Below are 16,846 nucleotides of genomic sequence, written 5' to 3'. Positions count from 1 at the left end.
GAGAGAGGGGCAGGGAGGGAGAGACAGAGACCGAGAGCAAGAAATATGAAGGAGCATGTATGAATTAAACTACACAATTAAGGAAAATGCATTCTAAATAGAATGATGTACATAATCTACATTTTTATTTATTAGAAAATGCTTAATTTGTCAGTTACACAGCAAACTATTCAAACAAATTGAGTGAAATATCACGACTGTAACATCATTTCAGTCCCCTATATCTCACTACCAGACATACCAGCATCACAAACTCCTATGTCTTTTAGTTCTCTGTAAGCTCTCAACAAGCATATCCAGATTACAAGCTCTATCACTCTCGGAACAATGAACTGATGGCCCATACCCGAACCCCATATCCGAATTCACATATCCTTCCCTAAAGACAAGTGCACGACCACCCCCTCAAACCAGACATTATTAGGTTCATAACAATTGAATACAATCTACAAGTGCATATAAGAGCAAATCATACCATGCTTGATACCAAAGCTAACAATTATGTAACATGCAACCCATCTATCAATCACACAATCAATCACATAACAACCAAAGCTACAATAGAAACCCAGATGACAAAAGACACTGAAAAACAAAAAAATCAAAGCAAAGAAAAACCCAGAAAGGAAATTGAATAAAGCTTAGACCTTTGAATAGGAACCAACGCCATAGATCTTGCCCAATTCAAAGTCTTGGATGGTGAAATTCTCCTGGGGAGCCCTGAAAGCAAAGCTCTTGGATTTCTGAACAGTACTATTAGCACCACCACCATTTCCACCATTAGAAGAAGAATTCCCCTGAATCTTCAACTTGGCATCAAAATCTTTCTCCATTGCCAACATATCTATCTTTCTCTAATCTCTCACCCAATTCATCTACATAGTAAAGCACCCACTTTCTCTCTCTAGAAAACCCAGTTTCTCTCTCCTTGGGGGAAGAACAAAGACCATGAATTGGGGGAAAAGACTCTTTTTTTCCTCTGGGAAAAGGAAAAAGGTGAAGAATTGGATTCCTTGGTGTGAAATGTGGGTTAATGGGTTATGTGTGAGGAGGTGAGCAGCTTTAGCTTTGGTGGTTCCAATTTCAAAACCCTAGAAAGTAGAGAGGAATTGGGTAATTGGGAAAGAGAAGAGTTTAGAGAGAGAGTTGAGTTATATTAGTTGTTTTTGTATGGAGGAGAGGGAGGTATGGGGATGGAAGAAGGGAAAAGGAGAAGTGGGCACATGCCACATGGGATTCAATGATGTGAAATGGATGGATATATGAGTCAGTCCTCCCCATTCCAATTCCAAAGGACTAAAAATGGAAATTGGATGCGATGCATATGCTACAATGCTGCTTGTGATTCTGATTCTAAAGCTTTCTAGGCCTTTTTTGGATATACATTGAAAGGACCATTCCAAGTTTCCCCATCGGGGGTCTCTTTCTCTTGGAGTTTAGGCTCTATCTTCTTCCTCCTCCCCTCCTGAAATTCCAAAGTGTCAATTCCAGCCAGGCTGGTGAAAGTTGTGTAGTAATCTGGTATAAGGTAGTGTCTAGCACATTGTAGTCCCACCACGTTTTCAGTGTATTTGATTGAGTTAGTCACATCAAGCAGTAGGTCGAACATTTTATCTTAACAATATGTCTTTGCACCCGTCACTAGACGCTTGCCTATGACTAGCCTTGTTGCTCGATACACAACAATCGCTTAGCACAACAAAAATTTGGTTAGGTAAGTTGCCAACTTTAATCAGCTCCCAAGAGCCAGGTAATAGACTATGATTACTGAATGTGAAGTGAGGCACACACTAGCTTTGAGCCTTTGATCATTCATTGATTTATATATACTGTACGACGTATAGACAGACTTTAAATCAGATAAGGAGTTCATCTCAAGAACGGAGAAACCAAGATAAGGTAGAACTCATTGCAACAACAACTGAGAAGAAGTAGGAGAGGATAACTGACTGCTATTACTAGGTCATATGTGAATGTGCCTTTGAGCAAAGCAGGGCAACAATTATAAGGCAGGGGCGAGTGGATTGAACCCTATCTATTTAACATCAATTATCAGTCTATCCAATATTTGAACCAACTAATCCATGTGTAGGACAATTTCTGTGGTTAAGAGAGAAGTCGCACTTCATGCAATGTATTCTGGCCACACCATTTTAGTTGTAGGTTAGCTACTGACCTCATGCAAACAGCTGAAAATGAAAATCCAATAATGTTTTTTCTGTACATTTCAAGCTGTCCATGCACGACTGATGAGCTAATGATGGCTTGGTCCTGGTACTTCCGATATCGCTCTAAGATAAGAGTTGTCGGAAGCATATAATGATTTACTACCAATGAAGTAAATTCAAATGTAAAAGGTTAAGAGGTAATAACACAAATGGTATTCTGAAAAGAAAAGAGCAAGATCCATACTAGATTCGATCAAACGGTCCTGTTAGCAGCTAAAGTATGATAGGTAATACTGCCACACAGATGAGAGAATTGCAAAAGTTGCCTGTAGCAGAAACACTACCGACTCATCCAACAATGGAGAGCTTTGTCTAAAATTTTTCTGTAGCATATTTTTAATCTTCATTCCCCGGACCATGGCCATTTTGTTGGTTTTCCTCCTCAATTTCTACACCATAATGAACCCACGGTAGCACCGACTCAAACAAGACCGCTAATGGATTTCGATTTGCAACATCACGGGGAGCAGGGCCACCCTCATTTAGATTGACAAGATCCTGCTCGTTATGCATAACGTCTCCCATCCTTGCGTTGGCCATAAAATGTTGCAAGTTTTCAGGTGGGGCAGCTGGCAATGTATACGAGAAATCTGATACCAACAAGTGGGAGTACCTACATAAAACAACAAGCAGGCAGTCAGTCATTCTCCCAAATACACGAGTACCAAATTCAGGGTTATCTAGGAACATATAAACTTTTTAAGTTGATACAAAGTATTCATTATACTACTTAAAATAGAAAAGGGATAGCTGAAGTGTAACAGTGTGACGGCATACTTACTCATTCTTATCAGATGAGAATGCTTCTTTTCTCACACATGCCCAGTCATTCTTTTCGCTGCTATTCTGTCTTAGAGTCTCAATTACCAGTTGCACTGCATCCCGCAGCAATTTCTGCAATTCTGGAAGCCTCCATATAATATGATTACTCTCAACATATATGTTAATCAGGTGGTCCAAGGATGGGATTCCTACTTCATCTGCTTGGAAAAATGCATTCTTGAGTATATCCGTCCACACCCGTTCTTTCAAAGGTACCTTTGCCACTAGTTTCTTTAGAACCGTGGGATGAAGCATCAATGCCTGCTTCATAAGATCGGTTGAAGTAGCCTTGGTGGTTTCCGCAGCTGAATCTTTTGAAGATTCCGCTTTCTCAAGATACAATCGGCATACGGCAAGAGAATACGAAAAATTTGGAAACAACCATAGGGTGTTATCACTTTTATATTCTTCAGAGAACCGTTCTAGCCATGCATACTCCTCTGCTCTCACCGCAAAATAGTCAATACAGAACATGGCCCCCATTGGATCGTCAGTATCTAGTGACAGTAAAAACTTGCAAACTTCTAAAGCAGATCGATGACAGCCACGTCTGTCCATACTTTTCATGTGAGTAAACAGTGCAACGAACAGAGGCTTGTTTTCATCATAACTGTATTTCACTTGGCAATCACCCTTAAAGGGGGTGAACATTGGATTCCATGCACATTCCAAAGCATACAAGCACTTAGAGATAGCATCTGCTGACATTTGATGCTCACCCACAAACTTAAAGTACTCTGCCATGGTTAGTAGCGAATCTAAATGATAAGGATAGTGCAACAAAACATTTGCAATGGCATTGAGATCATGTATAGCTTTGGCAGATTCAAATGCACTCTGAGCGTGACGGTAGGCTGACGAATATGTATATCTGCAAAGAGAAACCAAGAAAATGATGCACGCCAAACCAAAAATTTATAAGATCAAATATCATGAATCATGATTAGACAAACTAATCTGCAACAAGAAAATAGGACTAAAAAAATCTAACAGAATAAAATAAAATAAAGCAACCATGAAAAATTAAGGTTGAAATAAGAGCTCACTCTCAGCCTTGGGATTGTTGATCAACCATATACTATGCAAAATACCAAGATGGGGTCTTAAAACAAAGTTATCATTGCTTAAACATCAGGACTACACAGTTGTCTCAAATTGTCCGTGGCTAAAATCATGATTATGGAACCAATGATAGTTTTGTGAAGAGTGTATTCCTTATTAGTTAGCATTGTGCAACTTGACACATGAATTAGCCCATTTGATATTGTACAAGGTTCTGCAATTATCACCAAATTGCAAAGGCAAAACAATTCTGTGATACTAGGGTTCAAACTTCCAGGCACATTATGATTTTGTATTTAGAACTTTCCTTGATGATAATCCACAGCATATTATGATTTTGTATTTAGAACTTTCCTTGGTGATAATCCACATATACCTGAATATGATTGGCAAACACGATTAACCCCATTAAACTAGTCATACTTCCATTTTTGCAGCTATTTTCTGACACAATCAATATAGGTCCAACCAAATATAGCTATGGCTTATACTACCTACTATAGAACTATTCCTTGATGATGGCAAACAATTATCTACAGAGCTTAAGCCCACCATAAGAGCATTAAGTAATGTTCTCCTATTGCAGATTAAAGCAAGTCATGCAGCTATTTCAAAATACAAGACTAAGCAACAGAGATGCTCTTACCTGTAATCGTAGTATCCGTTGGGAGAGTGAAGGAGTACCATGTTCATGGCGCCGTCCCAGCGAGGCCAATGATCCAACGGAGTGACAAGGAAAGACTTCCTATGAACCACGCCACGTCTTCCACCACGCGCCATTCTAGAGCTACCACTCTGTTGATTCTTCTCAAACGACTTCACCACTTTTGACCCAAAAATCCTCCGCATCTCATTGTCGGCATTCAAGTACTTGGGATCCACTTGCAATATAAAGGGCACACACTTCTTATACGAATTCTTAACCACACCATCACTAGCTCTCATCTCCGCCTGTCTCTCATGCGCATGCGCATAAAACTCTTCCACTACCTCATCCCCAGACTTTTTCACTTTCGGTGCAGCTGAGTTAGAAGAAGAGCCCTCTTTGCCTTTCTTCTTCTTCTTCTTCTTGGTTTTTTGACTTGAAGTCGAAACCGCATCAGCACCTGGCTTCGGCTCAGGCACCACACTCAAAGGTTCATCAACACTTTCCGGCTCATCCTCCTACACCAATCCAAACAACCACAACTTAACATCCAAACTACACAATCCAATATCTCAAATTTTTACAACAAAAAAATTAACAACTCTAATCTTTAATATCATTACAATTTCTTAAACCCATAGCCTAATTCAACTTCATTAATAAATCACACTAGCTTTAAACATCTACACTAATAGCAATTAGGAACCTAACAACAGCTTAAGCTATAAAGTAAGGAAATTTGAAACCCTAAATTGAAGGTAGAGAAAATCGAACCTGGTCGTCGGCGTCGGCGTCGTCGTTGAGAAGGTCGAAAGGGTTGACCTTAGCTTTGCCATTGAGCTGGGGGTGGTCGTCTTCTTCTTCTTCTTCGTGGTCTGATTCCGGTTGGCGGTCTTGTTGTTCTTCTTCTTTGAGAACTTTCTTCAGATATCGAGCCGACATGGTTTTAGAGGAAAACCCTAATTTGAATTTCGGCGAATTCTCAGAGGCTCTGAAATCGAATCAGCTTTAGAGCGTCACAGAATGTGAAGAAGAAGAAGAAGAAGAAGAAGGAGGAGAGAGGCTTATAATACGACTCCAGTCAGATAGTCGTTTCCACAGTCTGCCACGCAATTTCTTTTTCTTTTTTTTGGATTTTCCCTTTAATTATTGGAAGTCTCCTCTTTTCTTTTTTGGGGTGAAATTGAAATTTACACTCCTTAATTTATAATCCACGCTCATTCTTTTATTTTTTGGTAACTTAATTTTTATCTTTACTCATAAATGTTTTGTCATTTTGTAAAAGCTTCTACCATAAAATGAAAGAGAAAGTGTAGATTGTAAAACAGGATGTGCAAATTTCACTTCTCTAATTATAAGTCTTAAAAGTTATATTTGCTTTTTCCACTTCTTCCGTTTTAGTTATGGATTGTCCCGTACTTATTTTTTGTAATTCTTATCATGTGATGTAATTTTCTCTTCATATGAATACAATTTCGTCTTCTCAAAAAAAAAAAAAAAAATCATAAGCCTTCAAGAGTTCAAGTAGCACTAAAAAAATGGGTAAACCAAAGGGAGTTTGGTGATAATTAAACTTGGCCTTGGACCAAATGAAATGGCCGTTTTCTGTTGGAAACTGAGGGATTAGAAATCTGTATATGTTGTGAGTTCAAATAGTAAAGAGGGAATATAATAAACAAAATACCATCGAAAAATAAAGCTTCATATTGAACAAAATGTACAATAACATTAGGGTAATACAAACAAGAGAAATATGAACATCAATACAGTTTTTGGTTGTAGGCATGGGTCAGACTCTTAGTCTTGACTCTTAAGGCCTCTCCCCCCTGTAATAGTATTCATACATATAGGAAATTATAGCAACTCCCACTCCATTAAAGGATGGAGCCCAAAACTCTTTCTTTATTAATAACCAGACATAATGCTGCTGTCTGGCTATTAACGATGTCTTCAAGACTCCAGCAGCCTTTCTCGAGCTGCTATGTAATTCGACTTTCAGATTGCCGACTATGCAACAGTTGTTTTGCCCATAGCCTCTTAGGCTACTCCAAAACTTCCTTTTTTAATAACCAGACAGGTTTCTGCTGACTGATTATCATTCATGTCTTCTAGACTTCAGCAGCCGTTGCTGCATTTTTTCTTTCTTTCTTTCTTCTATGTAATGCTGCTAGATTAGCAGCTATACAATAGTTGTGATTGGCCTCGTAGGCCAGAACTGTGAATTTGGTCCGCATGTTCTACGGATTGAAAGGAGATGCTTCCTGGAAAATGAAAGAATCCTTTAAATTGCTGCCAGCTCCGAACTGTTGTCTGCTTTCAGGACACGCAGTTTCTTTGGAAAGATAAACAGCAATATAAGGCCTCTGCATCTTCACCGACCTGTAAACATAAACCAGTAGTCAAGGAATGTAGCAAATAACCTCAAAGCTTCAGTATACAATTTTATTTACTGCAAGAAAGAAAGGGTTCTTTAGTGTTTTCATATATTGGTTATCTCACCTTGGCTTGTGATGCTGATCTGCAGTCGGATTCTGCTAGGAGCGCCTCCATTTCAAATTCTGATTTTCATCAATATTGGATGATCGATATTGATGTTTTGCATGCCCTTTGATCTAAGGGACATACTAATTGCAGACTATCTGCTTGAGGAATAACTATTGGTGATTTTGAGGATTCACCAACGGAGATGAAAAAATGGATATGGATACTTCAGTCCTTGTTTTAGGACATTCGAAAACTATGGATATGAGGAACAAATACCAGTACTACTGTGGACACGATGTTTGATCAGAGGAAGGAATATGGGTTCTAAACTACTAATATTGACAAGACGATTTCAGCAACGGATATGGGTAGTAATGTTAAAAGAGAAAGTTCCACCTCTAAGGAACTGCTTATGAGAAAAGACATCTATATTTGCCTGGACTCGTTGCATTCAGAAAAGGGTAGATTTTTCGGATGGCATTCCAACCATATGCACCATAGGCATAATGGCTAGTGCATTATAATCGATCACTGATACCTCGATCAATAACTGTATCTGAGAAATTCGCGAGAGAAAACTAAAAGCCTTCTATAAGTTCTGTTATAGATGGCAAATCAACCCATTCAATGAAATCATTGTCATGGGGAAGATCTCTCGGTTCTCTGATTATTGATGGTGGTTTCTGTGACCTAAACAAATCAGATTCCAGATTTCCTCCTGGTTGAGAACATCCCTGAATTAACAACCACAGAAATAAATAGTTGAGTTTGGATACACTTCTTGTGCTGCTGCATATTTAGAAATTGAAATAAGAAAGGTTAAAGAGCATGCTTATGCTAACCTTTGGAATCGGATCTGCAGGTTGATTTTCAGAGTTAGATGAAGTGTTGCTATCTACTTCATCAGTATGATTCTTCTTCGTAAGAAAAGGGTCACTATCCCCAAATGGATTTTTCCTCTTATGATATTCATCATTAAGGGAATTGTTGGTGCCCGACTTTGTGTATATTAGTGACTGCAGTTGAGTTGACGGAGGTGGATGGGGTAAGGCCAGATCTACTGGCTTGTGAAGTAGCTGTTGGATCAAGAATCACAAACACGATAATGTTAGGTAACATTTCCAATATACTCCTTGTGCTTCATATCGGAAATTGAATGGCAGAAATTGAAAAGCATGTTTGTTCTCACCTCTTTAACCATCTCAGAATCAGGTTGACCTTCAATGGAGACCGAATGATCATTCTTATCTACATAACAAGGGCCAGTTTGTGAGCCTCCAAATTCTTGCTCATTGCTATTAGATCCAAAAACAGCATCTTGTAGTGCATTGAATCCTTGGTATTCTTCTGCTTCAGTAAGCATAACAGGGACGATGTGGCGGCTACCACCACCAAGTTCAGCGTTATCATCATTGCCACAGGGACTTTCAACATTTGAGGCCATACTACAGCTACCCCCATGTTCAGCTTTAGCTTCATCATCATTGCCTTTGGGAATCACAACAGCATTTCCCAGCTCACTGAATGCTTGATCTTCATCGCACAAGGGAGCATCCTGCCGATCATGATCAGGCTTGCCCGACTTCTTCTTCAAGCGGTTGTCCTTCAAGCGGCATAGAACAAAGTCGCCGATCTGCTCATCAGAATCGGCCTTAGTGAGATAAAACTCGTGAATAACCCAGTCAGTCTTCTGTTTATTCGAAAGGTAGAAGGTCAAGATCCTCCTCGCCCCTATCTGCTTATCAGAACAGGCCCCAGTGATCCTGCGATCGTTGCCTTGCTTCTTCCAATATCCTTCATCAGTAGTCCTATTGATCTTAGTGCTTTTGCTTTTGCTGTTGCTGTGCTTAAAAACTCTAGGACTGAAGAAGTACCACTCCATGTCCGGAGAGTCCGGCATCGTGAACCACTCCCTGTCCAGAAAATCGGCCCTTGTGAACACCAGTGCTGCAAAAATCGCAAACCAATACTCAAGTCTTGACCAAAAACACATGCACGTACATACATACATAGTTGTGTTGAATGGCTCTAAATCAAGGCTCATACTTTGAACTTTGGTAAATCTAGACGAACATGTACAGTACTAAAAACTTTGGTATATAGAGTCTGGAATACATGGCTAGGTTGGCTTACCGGGCAAGTCGCGAGGCTCGTGCTTGGACACATCAATCTCAGGGATGATGGCCGTGATCTCGGGGTCCTCGCGGTCATTCTTCTTCTGCAAGTAGTGACTCAGCAGCTCGTCATCGGAGGGCTGGAACCGGAAACCCTTTGGAAGTGAGAAGCCACCGTAGCTCATCTCTGTCACTCAATCTAGCTGATCTTGATCACTGTGTTGTGTTTAGCTCTGAAAGAGGGAAAGTGCAGAGGAAAGAGTGAGGGGGTAATATATATAGTCAAAGTGAGCTTCCCCAGCAAGTTCAGCTGAGTGGGATGGAATTTCCATTCTTAGATGAAAAGGCTTGCATCATAGGTGAGTCCCACCTCTGACGTCCAAAGTCCAAACCCGCGTTAATTTTTACATTTTCTTTTTGAGGGAATCTGGTTTTATCCCAACTCCCTCTTGGAAGTTCAGGTCCCCCCTTTCTTTTTTCTTTGTTTATCCATTCTAGACTGGGAAATAGTACACACCCAGGAACATTCAGGAACATAGGCCAAAAAAATTGGAGAAATTTTTGGCGGGAACATTCTAGAGTATGATCCACTGGATCAAAGTTATATTCAAAATCTTTCGCTATTGAGCAGCACAATTGGATTAAAACCATCAATCATTTCAGTCTGGAATCTGGATGCTTTATTCCACCAGTGGAGCAGTAAGAGAGGTCAAAAACACCATCCTAAATCACTGTTGCTGGTCATTTTCTAGCTTTGTGGTTCAAAGGCAACAGTTCTGCTTAACTCTAATTCAAAATTTTATCTTTCCTTCAGCTTATTTTGTTCTGCATTAGCAGGCCATGGCACATACCCAAATCCCCAAACTCGGTCTTGCAGTGATTTCGTTGTCTTTGCTATTTGAGCCATCAACAGACAATTGGAGATTTCAGTACACAAGATCCCCTTAAATTTCATAAATTACTTGAAAGGATTCAAGCCATAATAATCATACACAGTAGTTACTAACTTACTACTACTACATCAACCAACTAACTACTACAATTTCAGTAACTGAAACATGTAACTACTACTTAACCAATAACCCAACTAGCTAGCTATTGGTTTAGTGACAAATCTCTTCCCAATCAAGAACGAGCTCCAGACCATTCTGCTAACAAACTATAAGTGGGAGGGGAAAACCATCAATACCGCTAAAAACTTTCTGTTATGAGATTGTCGTATCTCGTTGCAGGATAGCATTAGAAATCTTGTGGTTCCTTAGCTACATTGGAGGGTAGTTCCAATAGCTAATGCAGATGAATATTGTACCCATCCTTGGGCTACTTCAGTGTTTGTGTCAGAGCTTACTCCACTATCCCATGGTAGACCCTTCCCAGTGATTTTGGCAGGAGTCTTTGAAAGGAGTCTGTGCTGTTTGGTCAGACAAGTAATAATCCTGGTAAGCAGAATTTATATTCAAGAACTTTGTGAAAGAAAAGTGATTATCACCAAACGAAGATTGCAACCCATTGCATTCAATATTATGTAGAGCATCTCCCATTTTTGTGTGCATTAGTGGCTGTACTGTGGAATCTTGCGGCTGGAATGGATAAACCGTTGATCCCAGATTGACTTCGGTTCGAGGATGAGGCACCTGCATAAACAAACAAGTATTGAGTTTGGTGCTTGAACATACTTGGTTGAGATAAAAATTCATCTAGCATACTTCTCACCTCTAGACTCCGATAATCTGGAGCTTGATTCTCAAAATTAGACATGACATGTCTAACTGGTATGTCAACTTTATCAGTTGAAATTGTTTTCGTAGATTCAGATTGCCAATTATGGCATTCACCAGATTGGCATTTGGAACATTTCCCAGCTTTGTGTATATTGGTGACTGCAATATTACCGAGGGCCGGTAATTCTGTGGCAGAAGTGGATGTGTAACATTTCCCGGCTTTGTGTATATTGGTGACTGCAGTATGGGAGGGTGGTAATCTTGTGGCTTTGTGTATATTGGTGACTGCAATATTACCGAGGGCTGGTAATTCTGTGGCTGAAGCGGATGTGTAACATTTCCCAGCTTTGTGTATATTGGTGACTGCAGTATGGGAGGGTGGTAACCCTGTGGCTGAAGTGCACACAAGAGTGAATCCAGATTTTCTTCTGGTGGATCACGAAGCTAAACAATCGCAAAAGGGCAAGCATTAGTTCATATATACATACCCCTATGTGGATAGAGTTAGTATAAGGGTGTTCAAAGTGCAAACTTCAAAAGAGGATGTGATTTCATATATCATCTACAACTACATTTCACAACCTAATCTAGTAAACACGCAGATCGATTATAACATCAGTGGTTGGAAAGATCATCTTGTAACATGAGAATCAACAACTTCTGTTTATATTCATGTTTTGTGTCTCAGGTTTTGCTATAGTTTTTGGGACTCGTAAAAATACAATTATAGCCGAATTTCTTAACAGAAAGCATGTTCATCCTCACCTGTGGATACACATCAGACACAGTCTCATCCTCATCACAGGTTGAAAATTCATTCCTGTCTCGATGACAAGACTCACTATCACCAAACGGTGATTGCATCTCATGACAATCACCACTGGTTCCATTGGTTTGCAGAACAGCTTCCAGCTCTTGGGATGCCGGTGACCACAGTGCTGACGAGCAGCAGTCATCCAGAGGCTGAGATTGATAAATTAGGAACTCCCCATTTCCCTGCGTCCATAAAATCAGCATTCAAAATTACAACCCAGCAACATTTTAATTTCATCAATACTATTCATCCTCCATATCAAGACAACAAAGAACATGTTGGTTCTTACCTCTTGATTCATTCCATCATCGCCTCCACCCGGTTCACCTTCATTACTAACTGAAGATTCCTTCTTATCTGATTTGTTCTTCAATCGACAGATAACAAAGTCTCCCTGCATTAAGTTTTGGGTAAGGTCATGGTTAATCATTCGTAACATCACTAATATCTTTGACATACTAAACTCTCAATCCCCTAAACATAGCAAAATCACAGAAAACTGAGAAAGAGATATAGAGCTTCACCTTTGTCTGCTTTGAACAGGAAACAACTTCATTTCGAGGAAGATAGTATTCATGAATGACCCAGCCGGTCTTCTTCTTCTTGGCTTCCCCACGACCCTGGTAAAAAGTCAGAGTCCTCTTCTTCCCAATCACAGCTTTGGAACGCCGAGCCTTAATCCCACGCTCCTTGCCTGTGATCTTCCAGAACCCCTTCTTCGTGCTCCGATTCGATCGACAGCTTTTGTTGTACTTGTAGGCATTTCTTGTGAAGAAGAACCACTCCATGTCGTGATCCTCTGTCTCACTCCCCAACAAACCTGAAACCCAAAACCCAAAAACTCTCAGTTCATAATGCATCATATTCACAAAAGGGTAGTGATCAAAACTCTGAAAGGTTGTGTCTTTAGTTACCTGGAAGCTCAGCCGGCTCGTGTTCACAGAGGTCGATGAACGGGATGATTTGGTTGATCTCTGACTCGTTTCCGCCGTGAATCTTCTTCTTCAAATAGTAATTCACTAGCTCTTCTTCCGTGGGATGGAACTTGAAGCCTACCGGCAATGAAAGCGGCATCGTTTGGTCTCTGCTCGTTGTCATCTCTGTGTTTGAATGTGAACTCTGAGAAAGAGGGGAGAAGAGTGAAGGCGTATATATGATGTCTGAAACTTCACGAAAACCCGACAAGTCATACTATGAGTCATCTTTGTCTGTTGCGACCAAACCCCTCTAGCAAGTTTACATGAGATAGTGAGGAATCTCCAACTTTTTCAATTTTTTCTTTTTGAAAACGACCGACTTTTTCTATTTAAAAGTGCAAAGATTTGTTGCAGAGATTGTGATAGGAGGACGGAGATGTCCAATAGGGTCTCGACCTTGCTTCACAAGTAGCCAAGACCTCGTTATTCTATTTCTAACCGGTGATATGAATCATCGGAAATTTTTGAATTAAATTCAGGGACCATGCTCATTAATTTTAATTTTAAAAATTTTCTTTTTATTAATAAAATAAGATTTTAAAATTCTTAAAAGCCAACTTAAAAAACAGAAATACAATTATACCTTTAATGAATTAAATAAACTACAATAAATCATTATAAAAGTTTATTATAAATAAAGTTTTTATGACCGGATTCTCACGATCAATGACATTGACCGGGCTCCAGGAGCCGTTGACCGGACTCCGACGACGGTTAACCGAGCTTCGGCGACCGTTGACCGGGTTCTAGCGACCGTTGACTGGCTCCGACGAATGCTAGGGGATCTACTGGGGCATTAGAAGGGTCTACTGAGGGCAGTAAGAGGTCTGTCCAGGGGTCTACTGGGGGCAGTAGGGGGTCTACTGAAGGCAGTAGGAGGTCTGTCCAGGGATCTACTAGGGCAGTAGGGGGTCTACTAGGGGCAGTAGGGGGGTTTACTGAGGACAGTAAGAGGTCTGTCTAGAAGTCTACTGAGGGCAGTAGGAGGGTCTACTGAGATAGGAGACTCGAGTGATTGGAACCTAATATCACCTAATCTCACCATCATCATCATAACAAAGTTACATAGTTTTCCTTCGCATACTACATCCAAATAGGTTCTTTTAAACAATAACTACTACATTTTGGCCACAAGTTCGATCAAGTGCTTCAACAATAACCATATATAGTCCTGACCATCAAAATCCTTTTATAAACATAAGGAAACAACAAAAAGCATAAACAGTGCTATATACAATCGTTTCATCCAAACTCAATTCCAGAATTTATCGTCGAATTTCTAATCCGATAAGCCAAATCAAATCTCTACTCTGGTACAATGAATTACCTTTGAATCCCGAACCACACTACCACTACCGAGTAGCTCCGGTTCATCTCCGAAAAGATCTACGAACTTCATCTTCTGAGATCTACCGGGGCAGCCATCCCTGGCCAAAATAGCTTTGAGCAAAGCAAGCACAAGTGAGCCGCTTCATACAGGCCAGATCTAAACCAGCGTCGTTTTCGTCTGCATCGGAGTCAGATTCGGCGACGAAGGGGCATAGGAAGGAGGAGGAGGTGGGGGTGAAGCGCGAGGAGGGGCCGATGAAGGAGTGGGAGCGGTTGTGGATTGATGACAAGCAACGGCGGCGGCGCGGCGTCACTGGAGGTGGTTGGGGGGCCGAAGATATCGTTGAAGTCGAAGTCTTGAGGCGGAGATGAGGAGGAGGAGGAAGGTGGAATTGTGAGGTTGGTGAGCTTTGCGGCGAGGAGGGAATGGAGGGCTTTTATTGGTGTTTTGATAGGAGGACACCATGGTTAATTGATTGGTGGAGCTTTCTCTCTCTACATTTTGCTGGGTATCTAGAGAGAGAGGCATGGAACAGACGAGAGAGAAAAAAAAGGTATGGAGGAGAGAAATAGAAGAGAGGATAATATAAAGGGTAATATGGTTTGAAAAAAAAGAAAAAGTTAAAAATTTTGTTAGTGGGAAAGTTGTCATAATTAATTATGGACTAACATGCATTCACATCTAAACACAGTGGGGTAAACTGAATTTAATTCAAAATTTGTCTATCAAACTTTATCTCATATGTCATATATATATACATATTTGGACTGAAGGAAAACTTGGAACTACGTACCTTTTTTTTTTTTTTTGGTTCTGAACAAGTTGGAACTACTATCGTCCTCGTTTCGCTTTCACTTAGATTGAACGTACTCAGTGGATGGAATAATTAATTACCAATAGGGTATAATTATGGACAGAACTCTAGGGGATCGAAAACCCTAATACCAAAAAATAATATGCGTAAATGTGAAGAGAACATCAAATAAGGGATTGAGATAAAGAAAAATGAGTCACTGAGTTTAGCAATCTGTGATTGATTGGATGCCAGGGAAAAATGAAAAAAAGAAACCTAGCAAACCGTAACAGAATCACTAGAATCGCCATAATTGTATGTCTTCAAGTAGCACATAAAAATTTGTAAACCAAAGAGAGTTTGGTGATAATTAAACTTAGGCCAAACGCCGCATCAAAAATTGGTGCATGCATGCATGTCCACATCCAAATTTCAAAACACTAAGTTAGCTTATACTAGATCTTTCACTTCAAATCTTTGAGTTCATCATAGTATGTAGCAATCCATCTTTTGATGATTTTGACCAGCCACGCCGGATCGTCAGGTTAGGCGCTATCTATATCCATACAATGAGTTCCTGCAAAACCATATATGTTTGTAAACCTTATACAAGAAATTTTGAAACGAGCCGGTGAGAGTCAAAAAAATATTGATCACTTAATCCATAAAACGCTTTCTACGTATCTTGGTATAACCGTGTAACCAAATAGGCCCTCTTATCTTGTATAATCTAATTATTATCTTGTTATATTGTTCTCTTTTTGCCTGGTCAGGCTTTAATCGTTTTGAAAATAATAGTGAACTTGAGCGAGATACACATACCGCTGTTTGTTTTAACGGCAAGGATATTGTCTGATATGTTCTTTAACACCCTGTCATATAAGAGGTAACAGTTTTGGTTTAACTAGTTAATTCAGTACACATTGAACTTGAAATATGTGTAATCAAAATAATAAGAATGATCACTTGGTTAGTGATATTCATATTAATAAAAGGATTAAATTCAGTGTGCTATGTTGAACTTTAAGTCACTCATCAGGTGTGTGTCTCTATTTTTTTTTTTTCAATCACGTGGACCCCTATACTCTGAAATCTATCAAACTCGGACAAAATTCAAAATTACACCCAAAAGTAACGTTATGATCTGACGTGAAAGAGACAAGAATGACCCACTTATCAGTTTCTAACCCCCCAAAGAGGGCAGAGATGTCATTTTGCCCATTCTACTTTTTTTAATTTATTGAAACTGGTTTTTACTTTGCCATATTTTTTTTCTCCTGTTTTCTTCTCCTCTCCTTCCTCTCTCGCCATCTCTCTATGCAACTCTCATCTTCCCTAAATTTCTTTTCAAACCCTAACCCTCCGTGAATGTTTCTACTGGACCATGATTTAGACGGCAGCGGTGCCATATTGGTGTTAGTGTTGGTGCCTGGACCGACATAGACGAGCTGGCAGGAGGCGCAGCGGCTGCCGATGGTCTTCTTGGGCTCCCTTAGGGCTTTGAGAGCGGCGCGGCGGGTCTTCAAGAGGCCTAATTATTGGAAGTCTCCTTTCTTGTTTTTTTTTTTTTTTTTTGTGGAATTGAAATTTACACTCCCCACTAATTCTTTTATCTTGTTAACTTAATTTTTATTTTTACTCATAAGTGTTTTGTCTTTTTGTAAAAGCTTTTACCATAAAAGGAAATAAGGAGTGTAGATTGTAAAACGAGATATGCAAATTTCAATCCTCTAGTTATAACCCTTAAAGCTATATTTGCTTTTAACACAATTTAGTCGGTGGTACTCTTTCCGCGGTTTAAGTTTTGTTTCCCCCTCTACCTCCAGGGTTTTATCTAAATAATGTTTTAATGAGG

The 16,846-nt window shown here is 39.8% G+C and overlaps 5 protein-coding genes and 1 non-coding gene across 6 annotated transcripts in view; all 6 read right to left on the bottom strand.

Annotated features, from left to right (window-relative positions):
- Positions 1-1,172, bottom strand: part of LOC101302872 (3-phosphoinositide-dependent protein kinase 2-like) — a 4,744-nt gene extending 3,572 nt beyond the window's left edge. The window contains exon 1 of the mRNA XM_004307281.1: positions 648-1,172. Within this exon, the coding sequence (XP_004307329.1) occupies positions 648-842 (195 nt within the window). The 5' untranslated portion in view covers positions 843-1,172. The remainder of the gene's footprint in view (positions 1-647) is intronic.
- Positions 1,173-2,198: 1,026 nt separating this feature from the next.
- Positions 2,199-5,778, bottom strand: LOC101302588 (transcription factor 25-like). Its single transcript, XM_004307280.1, has 4 exons — positions 5,533-5,778; positions 4,759-5,276; positions 3,010-3,921; positions 2,199-2,841 (listed from the first exon to the last, which is right to left on the bottom strand). Exons 1-4 carry the CDS (start codon positions 5,698-5,700, stop codon positions 2,565-2,567), a joined length of 1,875 nt encoding a protein of 624 aa, XP_004307328.1. The 5' UTR covers positions 5,701-5,778; the 3' UTR covers positions 2,199-2,564.
- A 1,053-nt stretch (positions 5,779-6,831) lies between these two features.
- Positions 6,832-9,541, bottom strand: LOC101309014. The gene is made up of 4 exons (XM_004308705.1): positions 9,376-9,541; positions 8,432-9,189; positions 8,085-8,318; positions 6,832-7,976 (listed from the first exon to the last, which is right to left on the bottom strand). The coding sequence occupies exons 1-4, from the start codon at positions 9,539-9,541 to the stop codon at positions 7,821-7,823; spliced, it is 1,314 nt and encodes a 437-aa protein (XP_004308753.1). The 3' UTR covers positions 6,832-7,820.
- LOC101302300 lies at positions 6,840-8,053 on the bottom strand. The gene is made up of 2 exons (XR_185248.1): positions 7,258-8,053; positions 6,840-7,137 (listed from the first exon to the last, which is right to left on the bottom strand). It is a non-coding gene; the product is annotated as an uncharacterized LOC101302300 (transcript).
- A 742-nt stretch (positions 9,542-10,283) lies between the features above and the next one.
- Positions 10,284-11,302, bottom strand: LOC101302009. The gene is made up of 2 exons (XM_004307279.1): positions 11,070-11,302; positions 10,284-10,990 (listed from the first exon to the last, which is right to left on the bottom strand). The coding sequence occupies exons 1-2, from the start codon at positions 11,112-11,114 to the stop codon at positions 10,709-10,711; spliced, it is 327 nt and encodes a 108-aa protein (XP_004307327.1). The 5' UTR covers positions 11,115-11,302; the 3' UTR covers positions 10,284-10,708.
- LOC101308721 lies at positions 11,245-13,037 on the bottom strand. The gene is made up of 6 exons (XM_004308704.1): positions 12,806-13,037; positions 12,416-12,711; positions 12,181-12,285; positions 11,843-12,073; positions 11,364-11,521; positions 11,245-11,263 (listed from the first exon to the last, which is right to left on the bottom strand). The coding sequence occupies exons 1-6, from the start codon at positions 12,987-12,989 to the stop codon at positions 11,245-11,247; spliced, it is 993 nt and encodes a 330-aa protein (XP_004308752.1). The 5' UTR covers positions 12,990-13,037.
- Positions 13,038-16,846: the final 3,809 nt, after the last annotated feature.

This window comes from Fragaria vesca, linkage group LG7 (genome assembly GCF_000184155.1).
Source record: "Fragaria vesca subsp. vesca linkage group LG7, FraVesHawaii_1.0, whole genome shotgun sequence".
NCBI lineage: Eukaryota > Viridiplantae > Streptophyta > Magnoliopsida > Rosales > Rosaceae > Fragaria > Fragaria vesca.
The sequence above is the reverse complement of the archived record's forward strand: the minus strand, read 5'-3'. Positions and strand labels throughout refer to the sequence as shown.

What these genes read in the sequence shown, in the direction of transcription:
- LOC101302009 (XM_004307279.1), bottom strand. Translation starts at nt 11,114, where the DNA reads ATGTCTAATTTTGAGAATCAAGCTCCAGATTATCGGAGTCTAGAG. An exon ending in CAGATTATCGGAGTCTAGAG is followed by an intron (nt 10,991 to 11,069) that starts GTGAGAAGTATG and finishes TTGTTTATGCAG; the next exon opens with GTGCCTCATCCTCGAACCGA.
- LOC101308721 (XM_004308704.1), bottom strand. Translation starts at nt 12,989, where the DNA reads ATGACAACGAGCAGAGACCAAACGATGCCGCTTTCATTGCCGGTAGGC. An exon ending in CCTGTTCAAAGCAGACAAAG is followed by an intron (nt 12,286 to 12,415) that starts GTGAAGCTCTAT and finishes AACTTAATGCAG; the next exon opens with GGAGACTTTGTTATCTGTCG. An exon ending in ATGATGGAATGAATCAAGAG is followed by an intron (nt 12,074 to 12,180) that starts GTAAGAACCAAC and finishes TTATGGACGCAG; the next exon opens with GGAAATGGGGAGTTCCTAAT.
- LOC101302588 (XM_004307280.1), bottom strand. Translation starts at nt 5,700, where the DNA reads ATGTCGGCTCGATATCTGAAGAAAGTTCTCAAAGAAGAAGAACAACAA. An exon ending in ACGCCGACGCCGACGACCAG is followed by an intron (nt 5,277 to 5,532) that starts GTTCGATTTTCT and finishes GGATTGGTGTAG; the next exon opens with GAGGATGAGCCGGAAAGTGT. An exon ending in TTCTCATCTGATAAGAATGA is followed by an intron (nt 2,842 to 3,009) that starts GTAAGTATGCCG and finishes TGTTTTATGTAG; the next exon opens with GTACTCCCACTTGTTGGTAT.
- LOC101309014 (XM_004308705.1), bottom strand. Translation starts at nt 9,541, where the DNA reads ATGAGCTACGGTGGCTTCTCACTTCCAAAGGGTTTCCGGTTCCAGCCC. An exon ending in CGAGCCTCGCGACTTGCCCG is followed by an intron (nt 9,190 to 9,375) that starts GTAAGCCAACCT and finishes CGATTTTTGCAG; the next exon opens with CACTGGTGTTCACAAGGGCC. An exon ending in CTGCAGATCCGATTCCAAAG is followed by an intron (nt 7,977 to 8,084) that starts GTTAGCATAAGC and finishes TTGTTAATTCAG; the next exon opens with GGATGTTCTCAACCAGGAGG.